The sequence below is a fragment of the Euwallacea fornicatus genome, chromosome 20 (assembly GCF_040115645.1).
Source record: "Euwallacea fornicatus isolate EFF26 chromosome 20, ASM4011564v1, whole genome shotgun sequence".
NCBI lineage: Eukaryota > Metazoa > Arthropoda > Insecta > Coleoptera > Curculionidae > Euwallacea > Euwallacea fornicatus.
This window is the reverse complement of record NC_089560.1, coordinates 2141434-2158593: the sequence shown is the minus strand read 5'-3', so window position 1 is coordinate 2158593 and position 17160 is coordinate 2141434. Positions and strand designations below refer to the sequence as shown.

At 37.5% G+C, this 17160-nt stretch overlaps 1 protein-coding gene across 2 annotated transcripts in view; it reads left to right on the top strand.

The window, feature by feature from the left end:
- LOC136345507 (protein timeless homolog) overlaps positions 1-17160 on the top strand; it is a 118044-nt gene that overhangs the window by 82761 nt on the left and 18123 nt on the right. For both annotated transcript variants that reach the window (XM_066293871.1, XM_066293870.1), the window contains exons 12-17: positions 14061-14099; positions 14165-14454; positions 14559-14704; positions 15152-15240; positions 15775-15975; positions 16048-16182. In XM_066293871.1, coding sequence (XP_066149968.1) covers positions 14061-14099; positions 14165-14454; positions 14559-14704; positions 15152-15240; positions 15775-15975; positions 16048-16182 — 900 coding nt within the window. The remainder of the gene's footprint in view (positions 1-14060; positions 14100-14164; positions 14455-14558; positions 14705-15151; positions 15241-15774; positions 15976-16047; positions 16183-17160) is intronic.

Here is a 17160-nt window from a genome sequence, read left to right as displayed (position 1 = left end):
CTTGTGCCAAGAAAAACTCTACGCTCGAAAACCTGCCAAAAAACTCTTCATATTTTACTTAATTAGATTCTAAAAAACATCTAAACATCTAAAAAAAAATAAATAAACAGGTCGGACTAAAATTTACCTTGGAACATTCAACCTGCCTCTAACCAGTGGAAAAATGTTCTGTGGTCAGACGAAAGTAAGTACCATCTATTCGGATCGTACGGTGTTAAATAGGTGTTAAGTGTATGAAAGCCACAATAAAACACGAAGGAGGAAACGTCCTCGTTTAGGGGTGTTTTTCTGGGCATGGAGTAGGACCACTAGTACAAATTAATAGGATTATGGTCCGGCATACGTACCTCAATATATTGCAGAACACAATGTTACCATATGCTGAGGCAAACTTACGGTTAACTTGGAAATTTATGCACGACAATGATCCCAAGTATACCGCCAAATTAATTAAGAACCTTTTGGAAGCTGAACAAGTTGTGGTAATAAAATAGCCAGCAGAGAGCCCCGACTTGAATCCTTCGGAGAACTTGTGAGACCAACTTGAAGCTGATGCGAGATATAAAAATGCGGTGAAATTGAAAAATTAAGAATTATTTAATTCCTCATTACGAGCGTGGGGTGATATACCGGATGACGTTATTAAAAAAAACTGGCAGAATCGACGAACAAAACAAAACAAAATTTTCTTGGAGAAAGATTATCCAAGAAAATATTGAAAGAATGCAGTGATAATTTTGATTTTCATAAGTGTTTCACCATTTTTTTCTGTGTAAAAATGTATGTTAATCTTGTTTACTCAGAATAAAGGTTTTTTTTAATGTTTTATATTTATGCATATGCGTTTAACTTGAATATTACTGCACTGTATAAAATCACGTTGAATTATTGAAAATTTTGTTACTTTTGGCCGGTACTGTACTTATAGAGGAAATAAGGAGGGTATTGGTAAATCCCGCGCGTCTCCAACAATTTCTTCAAAGATCAGGAATTCCGGCAAACCGCGTTCGACCTCAGGCCACACCTACACGACAGCCATCAGATGTTCCAAAGTTATGAAAAACCGATCGTAATAAGAAAATATCCCTAAGAACTACTCACAGAACTCCCATCAGTTTCCGGACCTGCTGGTCAAATCCAAAAGCATTTCTGGGGAATACTTAAAACCCTTTAGGGTCGAGAAAGTTAAAAAAGATTAACGCAGTTGCAAAACTTGCAAAAATCTCTGATATTACTCAGCCTCCTCACACACCCTTAATTCCTTTTTTTGCTTTAAACATCTAGTATAATAAAGATTTATACACTGTGCTTGGAAAGATGAAGGAGAATGATGTCCAAGAACGCTGGTTGGCTCATTTCGTTGGCTAACAAAAACAAACTCATTTGTCAGCAATAATAATATTATTAGCCAGGATAAAGTCGACCATATCGCATTTTGAAAGTCACTCCCATCGGTTAGGGCAGAACTGGAATTTATGCTGCAAAAAAGCCGCGGTTTTTGCAGCAGTAGCAGGCTTGGGCCCTAATGATTATTTTCATGCCTATGTCCTGGTAATGTGGTCTTTGTAATAAAGTTCTGGATTCCCCAAAGGGTTTAGTGTGTTAGTCGTTAATTTACAAAAAAAAAAACAGACCTTTTCAGGTCCGAAAAGAAATGTTTATATTGTTAAACACACGATTCGGTACGAATTCAAATTGATCATCAATCAGCCGTTCCCTACCTTAAAATTACCACGTTAAAACCTCTCATCAACTCTTCAACTTAATTCCATCGAAGAGACATTGCAAGTTCCACGATAAAAAAAACGTATATTGATTAATAACCGTAATTGCGGCTTTTCATAAACATTTTTACGTTTTCAGTTTGTTAAGCACTTCATACTATAAATCTCACATACGCCCATCTAAACCTCGTCGGGATTGACTCCATCACGTGTTGGCCTGTTCGCCCTTGATAAGGGAAACAATTAATATTTGCCCTGTGACCTCAGCTTGTTTGCCGAACACTCCTATTTTCCATTATTCTTCGTAGTTTGGTGCTTTTGCAGTGCGATTTGTAGGCAAAATTGATTTGCTCTTGTTGACTTTGAGCCAATGCTGTTTCAGTCATTGTATCAGCGCTCTGATTTACATTAGTTAATAATGCTTCTGTTTTTATCACAAATGGCACGAATTGTGGATTTTAATCACACTCATCCAACAGAATTGTATTACAAAGTGTCGTAATATCAAACAAGAGCTGCATGACAGTTTATATAAATCAGTTCAATTTTTTGATGTCGACATGCTAAATAGTAGTTATTTATCTCAAAAAGGTCGCTGACTTTAGGCGAATTTACATGGAGCATTCAAAAAGGTGTAACATTATCGCTGGGACGTTAGGGACTCGACTAAAACCCCCTTGTCAGAGAATGATTGCCTTCCAGACACTCTTCACAAGTGGTTGCAATTAAAAGTTTGCTGAGTATGAAACGGGCAAATGACAAATTTTGCTACTCTGTGCAAATGTAGCGGCAGGGGATGTAAATTCAAGGAGAAGCCAGTTGATGCTGTATTTGAATAGTTGCAATTTAATTTTCGAAAGGGTCTTCTACGTTGATTTTATTTAACTAAATTAAAATATTAGGCCAAACCTAATAATAACTAAAACGAAAGTGAACGTATTTAACGAAAATGTTGGGACAATCTTCGACACAGTCGGTCCGAGGTCTTTCAGAACATACGCAATACCGATTTTCTCAAAACCTCGAATGGATAGAACGGTTTAACTATCGAAATTATAAGATTATAGAAGGAAAATTGACTAGATCTGTAATTAATATATATAGGGTATCCCAGGGAAAGCTGTCCACCCTGAATGTCTTGTTTGTTATTTGTTAAAGAAAAACGCTAAATCATTCATGATTAAGATCAAATTATTTGATTTTTGTGGAATTTCTACAAGACCGGCGTACAAAAATAAAAAGTAACAACTTCACCATCTAGAGAATAAAATTATCTTTCATACGAGGTGTAATACAACCCTTTTTCCAATTTGAAAAATTTCAAATGGGCGATTTCCAAGGGTACATATAGTATATGTAACGGTAAAATATGATATGGAGGGGGACACGACATTTGGTCAAAAAGTTGTTAATTTAAAATAGCTTAACGTTAACAAGTCTCCGATCAAATTAACTTGACACAAAACTGGCATATTAATTTTTTTTGCAATTTTTGGTACGAAATAAACCATAAAAAATTTTGAAAAAGTGTTTTATGGAATCGAAACGTGAAACTTCATTGTTGGGCTTATCTTTTAATTCTCAATAACTTTTTATAATACTTGTTTTCACCAAAATTAAAAATAAACGTACGTTACTTATGAGACATTTTCAAAATTTTCGAATCTCCCCCATATGAAATGACATATTCGAATTTCGTGAATTGCGTTTGTGGTTTGCAAAAATGTACAAACCTTTACCGAAAACAAAATTTTCGGATAAACTCAAATTTAAAAAATCCCAATATGGTGCGTAGTTTTTACCGTTTTCTGTATACCGGGCGTTTTGGGGAGGAGATGGACAAAGTCCAATATGTTGTTCTACCTTTAATTCTAAGCACAAAAGTTCCTATAAATATATGTCCGGAAAGACTTTGTTTAGGACATACATAAGGATATACCAACAACCGTTTTTGAAATACTTAAAAAAAAAATTCAAAATTAACTTATCGCCCTGTATATCCTAAACAAAGCCTTTCCGGACATATCTTTATAGGAACTTTTTTGCTTAGAATTAAATGTTGAATAACATGTTGAAGTTTGAACTTCTACTTCTGAAACACTCTGTATGTAGATATAATAGATATAAAAATATGTATGTATGTTGGTGCATTTTGAAGTTCCATATTTAGCATCAATTTAGGTGGCAGGAGAATTCGTTGTTAAAAATATTAAAATGTACCCCTAAGACCTACAACTTACTCACCTCCTATTACAATTTTCGTTTGCCTCACCGTTCACAACGCCTTTATTCATACCCTTATTCATACCGCCCCAAGTCGTTGAATTTTCCTCGGAAACTTCAACAGTTTTCTCAATACCAAAGTTTAAATTGCGATTTCTTAACAACAAAGTACACGCTGTCAAACTATCGCAATAAAAACCATACGGCAGATAGTGCACACTTCGCCTTCCGGTATGAATGCATAGTGTGACGACAGTGAAGTTTCACTGAAAGGAAGGCGGAAAAGCATCCTTCTTTGACGGTTTAAGTGTCTGCCGAATAAAAACTTTTCTTATCTGTTGCTGTTTTAAACGATCCGACTGGAGCATTCGGAAAATGCCGAAACAAAAACTAGATTTTGTGCCTGGCAGTGATAAATACGAACTTAATGTACTACGGGGAACTTGCCGTCGTTGCTTCCAGGAAATTAAGAGCTTAATCCAATTTTTTACACTGAGAACTGTAAAATAAATCTTTCAGCTTAATAGCTGATCAGTTCAAGTGATTCACAAGAAGAAGGAAAAACTCGGCAAAAATGTAGCGAATAAAGAAGTAGGTTATCAATCAAAATACATTATAGAAAACGAAACTCACATATTCGAGGCACGAGAGCGGAACTACGCGAAAAATTATGACAGAGCTCCCCGTTTGCCCCATAAGGTCAAGATTTATAGGTCCATGTCTTGGTATTTTAAGAAGAACTGAAAGCCAGCAGTTGCTTTTATCTGTCTTTGTCTTGTTAAGAGATATTTCTCCTGTCAGATTATAATATAATCCAAGAAAAAAATTTTATGAAGAGCTTTTTGTATTGTGTTACAGCAGCACTTTAGATTTAAGTAATAGGCGTGGCCCTGGAGGAAAGGTTCAAACCGACTGTCGAAAGGTAACTGACAGACGAAAAGATACAAATGGGTCCGGAAAACGTTACACTTGACGTGAATGCCAGTCAATTTCCCGCCTTGATTCGATTTTATATATGAAAGCGCGTTCGAACGTCGCATACATGGCCGGAAAATTTCGATTGCGAATAGAACTAATTTATCTTAAAGCACATGTATACTTACTAGAGAATTGCATTATGGGGTCATTCACCTAATCACGCAAATCAAGAACTTTAAAATCCAACTCGAAATTACTATCTCTCGTTTGAAATTTTACAGCGATTTTCCAGCTGAAGAGGAGTTAAAATTTTCAAAGGTTACAACTTTGCTTTGATTTAAATTGGAACAATTTTCTGGAATCACATTTCGTACCCTCAACTCTAATGAATTTAATCGACTTATTCAAACTGGTTGCGACTTTCAATTATAACGACTCCCAATATTAGTCACATCTACGACTTCTTTCCCCTAAATATCAATTTCTTTGGGCCCCACATGCGGATTTATTAAAAGCCCAATGACAGACCCTCCCTCTAACTTTTTGAAAAGCAATAAATATTTGTTGAAGTGATTGAAACGTCTCCGATGTGTGTTTAGTGTCGAGCACCTTAACGTTACCCTCGAAAACAAGTTTGATACGTTTTCTTATTTGCATTAACTTGAGCATAGATTTTAGTATTTTCCTCATTTTTTCGAGATTGTGTAGCACGTGATTTGACCTTTTAATCTACAATGCCTTTTTCGCTGCTAAGTGCGTGGAGTTTTAGTGAGTGCGAGCAAGAGGCAACTAGGCGATTGACAAGTGCAAGAGAGACAGACTACCGTTTCCCCTTCCATCGTCGACGATCGGTGAGCGTTATTGACTTGCAAGCAATACGCTTTAGTCTGAGGACCGATTATTTCACAAAAAAGGGCTTTTTTCAGTTGAAGCGCTCTAAAAATACCATTTTTACAGTGGCATTTGTAGAGGTGAAGCTGCATTCAAATTTATCATGGAACTTATTACCGAAGAAAGCATACAAATTTGAATGTATGAGCGTAATTCGCGTCATCTAATATGACATAGAACTGCATCCATCCTCGGATTAAAGCGTACTGCTTGCGAGTCAACGACGCTCATCGATCGTCGACGATGGAAGGGGAAACGGTAATCTGTCTCTCTCGCACTTATCAATCGCCTAATTGCCTCTTGCTCGCACGCATTAAAACTCCATGCGCACAGGAGCGAAAAAGGTACTGTATAACTGGAAGTGGTATATGTGCCAGGTGGGGAAGTTGCTTAAATATTGAAAATCTAACAATTTCATGTAGATCTGAGGGCAAGGTTAGATTATATTATCCCTCAGTGTCATGAGGCAGACAGGTGATTTGGAATCGATAAGGTCGACGAAGGGCATTATGAATTTCTTAAGATGAAGGAAATAATCGCGGCCTGTCTGAATTTAAGGAGATTCAGACGGCAAAAAGTTTTTCGTCTCAATCTCGAAGTTTTATCAATTGTTCCTTTTGCACTTAGAAACTCAATTACAACACCGCCCTTCAGTGAGACAAAAAGTTAGAAATGCATTTACAAAATCTAATACTTCACAGATGTTTATGAATTTCGAAGGTCTTAAGGAGATTGTGATATTTTTGAAATGTAGGAAATAACAATGTGAATCTCTAAGTTTTCACAGTTATCATTTAGTACCTTCGGAAATTGAATTGCAACACTGCACATGAGTCCCAACTCCTATGGGGATTATCCCTGTGTCTCTAGAAATATTTTAAACAAATTTTTCGTGTAAAGCTCCAAATTGTAACAACTCCTCCTTGCAGTGAAAAATAGAGTTACAACACTATCTATATGGTGATGAGAAAACTCAGAGAATGTACTATAAACCCCAATACTTGACGGGAATTTGGAAAAGAGTCCAGGGTGTAGGCCTAAAAAAATGTAGAGATCAATCGTTGTCTATTCCTTTAGAATATGTAAATTCCTGGCAATTCTTGGAAACAATTTACTCTATGGTCTTTCCTTGAAATTGAAAACTGAATGAGTTATTTAGACCGTCCAAGGCTTGAGCGCATTCTGCAAATTGCTTCTCCCGGTTAAAAAATAAAATATTAATGGAAATTGTTGCAACAGTCTGTTGCTATACATTCCAGAAAAGTCCTGACGGGAATTTGAATTTACTCAAGCTGCGCTTGCTGCCGTAATTGAATTGTGAAATGAAGACATCTGCTATCACTTCATAACCGAATGTGCAGTGACACATATTTAGTCATTAGTTTCACTTACGCAAACTGTCCCATTATATACCAGAATTGAAAAATATTTGTTTACATAAGAAGTGGCCAGGAAAGTAATACTTTACCAAACTAAGTGCTGTTTGTCGGCTAGCAATCGAGTGGGGTAACTACTATATGTTTTTCTACGAGGTCGGGGGTGTCAGTTTTGTTGTTTTCTCCATACGAAGTGGGTTTACAACCGGGATTTCTGGTTTCAATTCATACTTGACTTCGTCAATAGTGAAATTTGTCTTTCGTGACTCCATTTATTGTCTTATAAGAATTAATCATCCTTATAAGATTATCAGTCTCAGTGCAGCACCAATACTACGAAGGTAATTGCGCAACAACCACATGAATTTAATTCGAAGATAGTGGTCGTCATGTTCGGCCCTTCGGCCTTTATTGCGGTGTCAACAAGGGTACAAGCAATAAACAGACATAATTGGCTATAGAAGGTAATATAGAGCGACCAGCATCCACGACGCGCCATTAATTTCGCGATTTGTTGTTCCAGATTTAGCGCTCTACCTTCAGTTCAGAAAAATCGTTGGAGTAATGACAAAACGCTCTTCACATAGAAATGAAATGTGTGAAATCGAGGTTAAGCTCGTATATTTCCTCCCTTGAGCGTTATTTGCATTCAACAAAAACTCATTTTTTCCCATTACGGATTGGAAAGCTCCTTTTTGGATGACATATGCCGAATATAAATAACCGAGGCGACATCCACTTTGTTTCCGTCCATTAGCTTTGATGGCGTCTAGTGAAATATCCCTCTGTTTCCTGAGATCGCTTGCCGTAACTATTAAACCGGATCTGACAATGTCCAAACATAAAGACAGGCGGACAATAAAATTAGGTCTACGAACACTTCACTTTACCAAGTAAACTGATCCACAGCCTCAGTAATTCCGGTAACATCGATGGAATGACCCGGAGGGAGATTATGTCCGTTAAGTTGTTCGTATACGTTACGTGTTATCGGCAATGTCGGCCCTTTAGGACGCTGCCTCTGTTAAACCAACGTAACCCTTTCATGTCGACTGCCAGATATCGGACTGCACCGCCTCCATTAACTAGATCAGGGATTCTGTCCGGGCTTAAAAGGGTCCGCGTTGATAACAATGACGAAAGGAGGATCGATTAATTGACATTTCCAGCGCAGCCTTTTTAAGGGTGCTTCCGCTTCCGGCCTGTTCCCAGATGAAATTCTTCTATGGCAAAATCAGGGCTTCCTACAGAAAAAGTCTGCCATGTGAAAACTCGTAGGGATGAGATGCCTACTTGCCATGCCTCTAAAATAAATGGACCCGTTCTAAATGTGTTTTCCCGGGCGATTTAGAGGATAAAGTTGGCGATTTTAAGCCCTTAGAAACACTTATTTAGCGTTTCAATCAGAAATAATGGGAAAAGTTTTGCAGGGAAAGCAAGCTGTAAAAAGCAAATGTGCATTCGTGTGTACCAGTTTCTGTCCAATGATATCACTCGGTTCTAAGCTATGCGTCATACTTGTACTTAAGGATTTAGGAACAGCTTTAATCAGCGAGTTGGTAGTTTCTCTCTTACCAACAGAGTGTGTGGCGAGGCGCAACCCCAATCTACATATTTTGAAGACAAAATAAATTGATCGAAAGTGCAAGTTATTACTAGACTTTTCCATATATATGAAGCTTGAATCTTCTCCGCAAGTGTTAAAAATTTTCAACGCTATCATAACTTGCAAGAAGCTACGTGGAAACACAACCTATATGTCGTGAGAAGGCCGTAAACCGGGCGTGAAATTTTAAATTAGGATCGACGGCATATTTCAATGTGTCAAAAAGCGATGAAAAACAGGCGATTCACAGAATCGATTTCAAGTCCTTCACTGCGAAGCCACAAGGCAATCGCTGCATAGGTGTTTAAATTAAATCCATGCTAAATACATTCCAAAGGACGAGTACTAAATTCTAACATAGATTACTAATGACAAGCTGAACATCGTGACCGATAAACTGATAGCCAACTTCTAGACCTCCGAGAGTTCCATTGCCTATAGCTGGGTCAGGTTAATTCAGGTTAGCCGAGCTATCGTGAAGTATCTCCCTCAACTTTGAGATTAGTTCAAAGGATTGATACCTAACTTTTAACGCCCATATGCTTTCGGGCGATAATAGGTGGACATCGAGGATGTCTTCAAAGAAGGATGCTTCCAGGTGAACCGCAGTTCAAAATTTGAAACAAGTCCACGTAGCAGGGGATCCTGAAACTTCAATAGATGGACGATTTCAACAAATTTCTGCATGCCGTTCAAAAGTTTACGAACGCTAGTGCGTAAGTCGTCTTTCGGCGAACTTCTCTGAAGTTTTAGGTGTTCTACTTAAAATGCTCCTGACAAACTTTGATAATTTACTAATTGTTTTATCTTTTAATTTAAAAACTCACGGAAGATCACCCGCAAGTTAAGTTACGTAATTATCCATTTAGCCCTTATTTAATTCCGAATCCCGTACACCTTAACTCAGGTTAAATCAGCCCGATCGCATTATGGTTTTTTTTATTTTCCTTCCTCAAGGGTTTTATTGTCGGTTTTCGGTTTAGTAAAAGTGTAGCCAGACGCGATTTGCAATTCTCCGATGACCCGGCCGCTTGTAGCCAGCGCACTCCGTATAATTTGCACCGACATTTATCCTTCTAAAGGGATTAGCCCTTTAAAAAATGGCTCGCGTAAAGCAAGCGGTAAGCGACTTAACACAAATTAGTGGGTTTGCTGTAAAGCTCCGTTAAAAAAAAAATGTTTTGGAAAAAGATTTAAGCCGTCTAATTAGACAATACGGGGTCCTTCCCCTATTACATTTCCTCTATTGCTCTTACACATCACATTTCCCTTTGAAAGCGAACCCCCAAGATCGCACAGGAGTAGTGAAAACATCCGAAATTGAATAGGCTCTGTGTTTGACATTAGCATAATCAAAAGAAAGATATTATCAAACCTGCCGGAGATTTTCCCCTACAATTCGTGTGTCGTCAGAGCATGCGATCAGGCAGGAGAGTCTTCCAAGGTAATCCGCCCTTGTAGGACCCTTGTCGGAGTGGTAATTCGAAGGGGCCCCGTCTTCAATATTATTGCCATAGATCATCATGGGTTTGTACAGAGCCGGAGCGTAATTAGAGGCCATAATCATTAGGAAAGGTCTCGTAAGATGTTATCACCTATCTCCTTTACACGCATTATCTCTCTCCTGTCTCACGAAGACAAAAATGACAATTTTAGCATCACGGTATTTTAGTCGAAGGAAACTTTCATTTCTTATTAATAGCGACCGGGCACTTACATCCACAGGGGCATTAATGCTATGGTGCCGGGACTAATTCGTTCAAGTGTAGAAGGAGCTTACCAGGGTGAGGTGTATGAAGAGGGGAGTGCTAAAATTCCCCATTTAAAGCGTTATGACGAGCTTTTGTAAGCACCCAGCGCTATCACGAGCTCTTTAAAGGGTGATGATGCATATCCATTACCCTGATAGTAGTTTATATTAGGTTGATTGCTTACACGGAAGGGTGCGATGTCGCGTTCATTCTAGCTTTTTCAACACAGTAGCGGTTTTCATGGACTTTTTCAGAAACATTTGATATTCTAAAATACAAAACCCGTGTCATTCAAGGGAGCGGCAAGAAATCGTGCGAGTTGAAAGTTTCCGCACACACACATAATGGCTGGCGACTTTCAGGAGACCCCAGCTTTGCCTCGAGAACAAAGGCCCAACTCGGGGGGGGGGTCCTAATTGTTAAACTGCCTGCATTAGTTTCTGCTATCTCAACCGATTTTATGCTCGGCTTGGTCCCAAAACCTTTTCACAGAAATCGCCTAAATGCTATTATTATTTCATTAGCGCTTGACTTAATGAGGGACCGGATTTAGATTAATGCGCTTAAAAATTTAAATTTGAATTATTTTCGGCTGAATTGTACATGTTCACTGTTATCCGTAGTTATATCCACGATATCTCATAGAATTTCTCAGTAAACCTACGTTTTGAGCAAAGACTTTTAAGCCGATTTTTCAACTTCTTTATAGACCAATTAACATGCAAATATTTTCATTAGAAATTAGACTCATCTTGAATTATGAGTTGTGCAAGGAAAAACAACGTTTCATAACTTCGGAGGGTCATGCACGTTTACTGTTTTATTCGCCTAGGTTCATAATTGTTTGTTTTTCCAAGATTTCTTCGTTTTCCCTTCGTGCTGTCTAGTTTCCCTTTTTGTCACTCTTAGTTTCGTGGTTATTAAGTGTATTTAGAGCATTTTAATGCTTCAGTTTCTTCTTTTTGCTCTTCGTCAATTAATTGCCAAACGCACCTATGTGTTTTTGTCAGTTTTCATTGCTCCCCGTTGTCAATTTCTTCTGTCGTCTTTAGTCGCATCGGAAGCCTTCATGTGCTTATGGTTTTCTAGTCTATGGCCAACAACATGATCTAAATTCAGGATATTTGGGCTTTGCTTTTTGTGCCTACTGGACATAGGTTAAATGGAAACAGATATGGCGGAAAGATCTCAACAATCTCTATCCACCACTTGGAAGAAGGTGATTCGTTCTATTACTACAATCCTGTTATTGCATTTTCGCCTATATCGTTGATGTCTCTTATAAAAGTATTTCGCACAGCTTTTTTGATTCCTTTCAATCCATTGATACTCCCCCAGGATAATCTAAATTGTGTAATCTCTCTTCATAGGTGAGAAAACTTTCCAGGATTGAAATCACACAAAATTGCTTTAGAGATTAGAGTTTTGGTCTTATTATGCCTCATAATTTTCGATCATATTATTACTTCACAAGAAATGAACACGAAAGTAATGTTCTACTGACCGGAACTGCGGAACTGAAAATTTTCCGCATTAAATTGCCACGTTGCCAATATTAGATAGTACGAGAGCAATACGTAAAACTCAAATGCCCTTCCATTAATCCTTTTGGACGCTAGCAGCGGAAAAGCGACACTTTGCAAAGCTTCAACTGAAATTTCGGTTTTAATTATATAAAGAGCATACACGACCTGATGAACAAATTAATTTAATTAATGCGCACATTTAATTAAAACAACGCAGATTTCGCCGGACCGGATCATATTTTCCACCTTGAATAAAGAGCAGGAAATCGGACTTCGGAAAATGTATAAATTATCGTCCTTATACCTTTACGTAATTTTTATACTCTATTTATACTCCTTTGGCTCACTCGCTCGAACATATTTTTGTTACAAAATGTTGGTTTAAGTTATGTTTCGATACACGCTGTTTACCGCAATGGTCTTCGAGACTTCTATTGGCAATTATTGTCTTTAATAAATAATCTCTGCCAGAAGTTCAACTCTGAGTAACGGAAACTCTCCTCAAATTAATATGAATTTTTAAGAAGATTCGCTTAATAAGCTAAATTCATCTTAAGATACCCTTTCTGAATTTTTAAGGGGATTCAGCTTTTCTATCCCAGAGTAACATTGAAAAATATATTGTATAATATTTTTCCCAATAGTACAATCTGCATTTCTAAAATAACGAAGCTTTTTTATGTTACGAAAGCTGAGCCAACCCTAAAGTGAATTTTGTTTATTTTCTTAAGGCGTGTCCTTAATTTTAGTAACCCGAATTAACTCTTAAAGGCCACCACAGACTTAGTGGGCCGACAGTTTAGTCGGTTGTTTAATTCGCATAAAGGTATACGTGTGAATGCACATTTACCCTTTCTAAATGGGCCGATAACTGGATGCACTTCACGATGCACCCAGATCCGACCAAGCTATCGGCTGACCGTTTAGTCTATAGTTTGCAGGGCTCGTAATAAACGTTATTTGAATGCTTGAGACGGTTATTTCCGGTAATCAAACCTTGAGAAAGCCCAATTTATCTAAAAATCCAAATAAATCCCTCTGAATTTTTACACGAATACGAATATATTACTCTGAGTACTCTGAACTAACATCATTGATTTTTAACGGCTGGAGGTTTCTTCTTCAGTATATTCAAGTAGTTACGCATCCGCAACCTCAAATAACCTCAATCGGCTGTAATAAGCGGAATTTTAAAGACTTTTAGAAAAAGGGAATCGGCACTTTTGAGGAACCTAAACCGATCTTAAAATAAATTCCTTTTATTGCCGACGTTAGTTTGCGTCTACAACCTCAAGGAACTTAAATTTTAGGATTTTTCTGAATTTTTATGAGAATTCCCTAATGACCCTAAGAGAAATCCTCTATATTTATTAAAAGTCAAGCTTCTGTACTATTGAATAATATGGGCTTACCTCAATAAGCCTCCGGCTTTTAAAGAGAAGCGGAGAAGCGAATTTTTATAAAATTTATTAACCTGAATTGATCTTAGCTTTTTCCGATTTTCTAGGGGGTTTTATTGTCAGTGCCGTTGAGCCACCCCAACGTTTAAAAAATGTATAATTTTAACGTCTGTAATCTGGGGAACACGCCCTTACTGATTCATAGAATTTATGCAGCAGTTTGAATCAGCAACACCAGTTTTGCTTTCGGGACTTCCTACTTCCATATACACAGATTTTATTAGCTTCTAAATCTAGGGAACCCTTTTATAATGATCCAGACCGTTCATTCATTAAAACAATACCAACATAAACGTTAAACAAGCCAAAACAACGGCGTCGCGACGCAATGAAGCCCGGGGAACATCTAATAACATTGCAAATTAGAAGTTACGGAGGCCAATTTCAATTTAGTGGCGGTTGGTTGCTTCATTATAAATTTCATTTTGCTTTATTAGAAATCTCATCTGGTATAATTCGTCTATTAATGCCTTGAATATTTCACTGAACCTCTGGGTTTTGTTGTTTCCACTGCTGGAATTTAATTATCCTATTCCCTGTACAGGTTCTTGGATTTAATACTAAATGGTTCTCTGTCTATTGCAGAAAACCTCAAGACGCTCGAACCTCTGCAGGTGGATGAGGGTAAGGAGCAAAGAGCCTGCTCTTCGTACGTTCATTATTATCAATTATATGTATTATCGGCACAGATGACCCAGAGAATGAAGATGACGAGGAGGAAGATGAAGAACTCAAGTATAATGAAAGCAGCTTTAAGTTTGAAGATTTCGCGAAGAGGCTTCCTAACCCAAAAATCGTAAAAGCTTGCTCGTTGGCCCTACGTAACTTTGAATCAAATTCCACTCACTCTAATCATTGCATAGTGAAACTATTGCACAGAATTGCATTCGATTGTAAAATGTACGTAATGCTCTTCCAGCTGAGCATATTCAGATCTTTCCAGAAGATATTTCAGCAGAAAGACTTTCCTCAATATAAGGTTTGTTTTATGATTCCCGAACTCGATCAAACCGAAAGTCGGGCAGTAATTTTCCAGATGATCTAGAACGTTTCCACTTAGTGAACTGACCGAAACTATTTTAGGAATTGGTGAAGTTCGCAACTTACATCGTAAGACAATTCACGAAAGTGGCCGAAGTCAACAAGAAAGTTTTTATGGAAGCTCTGTTTTGGAAAAATAGCAAGGAGTGTTATGATATAGAACACGGTTACACGGAAACTCATGGAAAGTAAGTATGAGTGTTTCAAAGACTTTGAGAACTAAAGTCTTTCACCCCGGAGCAAACAAAAATATTTCGATAAAGCCATAAAGCTTCTAACGCACAAGAAGTATAAAACGATCGTTTATAATGTAGGAAGTAAATCAGGGCTTTACTTTTCTGCGCGATAAACTTCTCCGAGGATTGCCTCGAAACCTTTATGGTAGCTAACTTTATTCCACTGTAAAAATACAGAGAAATCGGCTGCAGATTCATATATTATGTGGTATTTAACTTTTTATTACTTAATGGATATTGGATTGTCTTCGGGGAAAATGATTTGTCTCTGGTGCAGGTAATTGAATTTTTTTTGCAATACCAGTTCATCTTCCCTTAATGCCATTATTTTGCCTTTGGATTGCGGAGTTTGAATTTACAGTACATTGATCGTCGTGATATAAAAACTATGGTTTGCAGGGACGCAGCGCAAAAAGCCTGGTCAGAAGAGCAAGAAGACGAAGTAAGAAGGCTGTTCATGGAGCATCAGCATTCTGGGAGCGAAGAAGGTAGAAAATATCTATATTAGCATTACTATTAGAACCGTCCAAATGTGTTTTTCGAAGTAGGTCAAAACTCTTTATATGTTAGTATCTACGTATTTTTTTTTAAATTCTATAGAGCTTCTTAATCACTGAAAAATCTTTGAAATCTTCCGAGCTTCCGAACAGACTAGTTCAGGTTAGTACCTAGAATTCTCTTGTACCAGCTATAGGTGAGTCAAAGATTTCCTAAATTTATCTCCAATTAATTTCCTCTTTGTAAAAACTTTTGTACGGTTTAGAATATAAGCTTAAGGTCAGGTCGGTTTTTTAAAGCTCCAGGTAACTTTGCCAGCAAGATAATTTTCCTAGGTATTGTTGGCACAACCAAGGATATTGTTGGCAAAACACCAGTAGTTTGAAAAACTGGGCCTAAGCTGACATATATCTGCATCGGACTTTCTCTGCCAACGCAGAGATGTAGAAATGAAATGGATATCATTGCTTAGTTTTCATCGTCTTGTCCCATATATGTATTTATAGCTTTAATGAATTTTACAGACGTGGTTGATTGGATAACCTCCAACTTAATAGATCAAACGAAAAGTCGAAGACAAGTGCTCAGGAAACTGAAAGAACTTATGTTGCTCACCGATTATATTGGCAAGAAAAACTCCAGTAAATCTAAACCACCAAAAACCTGGAGTTACGAAGAGGAAGAAAATTTACAAGAATTATTTGAACAGTTTAAGGAAAGTGATGGTAAATAGAGTTTTTAATTCCCAACATTACTCAGGACTCAATAACCATAATATATCTCATTTTCTATGCCAGATCCTCTGGGATTTATTATGAAAAAGTTGGACGTTCCCAGGCCGAAAAACCGAGTTGTGGAAAAACTACTTGTAATGGGCTTAATTCGGGACAAAAAGGAAGTTCACAAGAAAAGGTCGAGACAAGGGAGAAAATGTAAGTTGTTACTGTTTCTTGTTTTTTTTTTTTACCTCTTTTTCTTTGCGTGGAGGGATAAATGTTTTGCGCAAATTCGGAACTTCCTTGAGCAAAGATTTCCTGATTTTTGCGATCCCAAACTGGCGCAATAAGTTAACTCGAATTAGTAGAATATTCCTTGTTGGCCCTTAAAGGCACTATTAAGCCCTTAGCGTTTTAATACAAAATGAGGATCGGGCGAGGTTCCAGAATAATTTCCCTATAAAAACGCGGGCCTCTATATTTTGGCATGCAGACAACACAATTTTCCGACCGCGGATGTTATTCGACAAGCCAGTTAAAGTTTCAGCTGCAGGACCATATTTAGTTGTAAGGATTCATTTAATGATTATATTGCTCCAAAGGTTATTTTAAATAAAATTAATAATATACTATTTTACCAGTGCTTTGAGATAATCTTTGTGATGATTAAGTTTACTTTGAAGTACTATATTAACGTGCATAAGGCATCTATGTAGATGGGTAGATAATATTCAAATATGAAGATATGCAGGTATCACCAGTTCAAGTAGAGACTTGGGGATTGTGGAAGTGGGAGAAGAATCGCATAAGATTTAATATGCCTCCGACAAAGACCAACGAAATGGGTTGTGTGACTAGCGACTGATGTGGGCGGAGTCCGCCCTGCTCATGTCTCCATTTCGTTACCTGCGCGGCGACGGAAATTTTTAAACGCATCAGACGTAGTCATGTAGAGTTCTACGCCGAATGATCCACAACCCTTACGTTGCAGCAGTCCCACCACCAAACACTTTCGTTATCGGCTTCTATGTTTTTGTTACAATCAGAACTGAATAATGGGCCAAAAAAACTAAATATCAATTAGATTTCATTCAATCGAGACAAATTATTTATAATAATTGTTACACGTGCAAATTGATGATATAAATATAAAGAACGACACTAACCAATGATAAACACTAACTGCTCAGTATG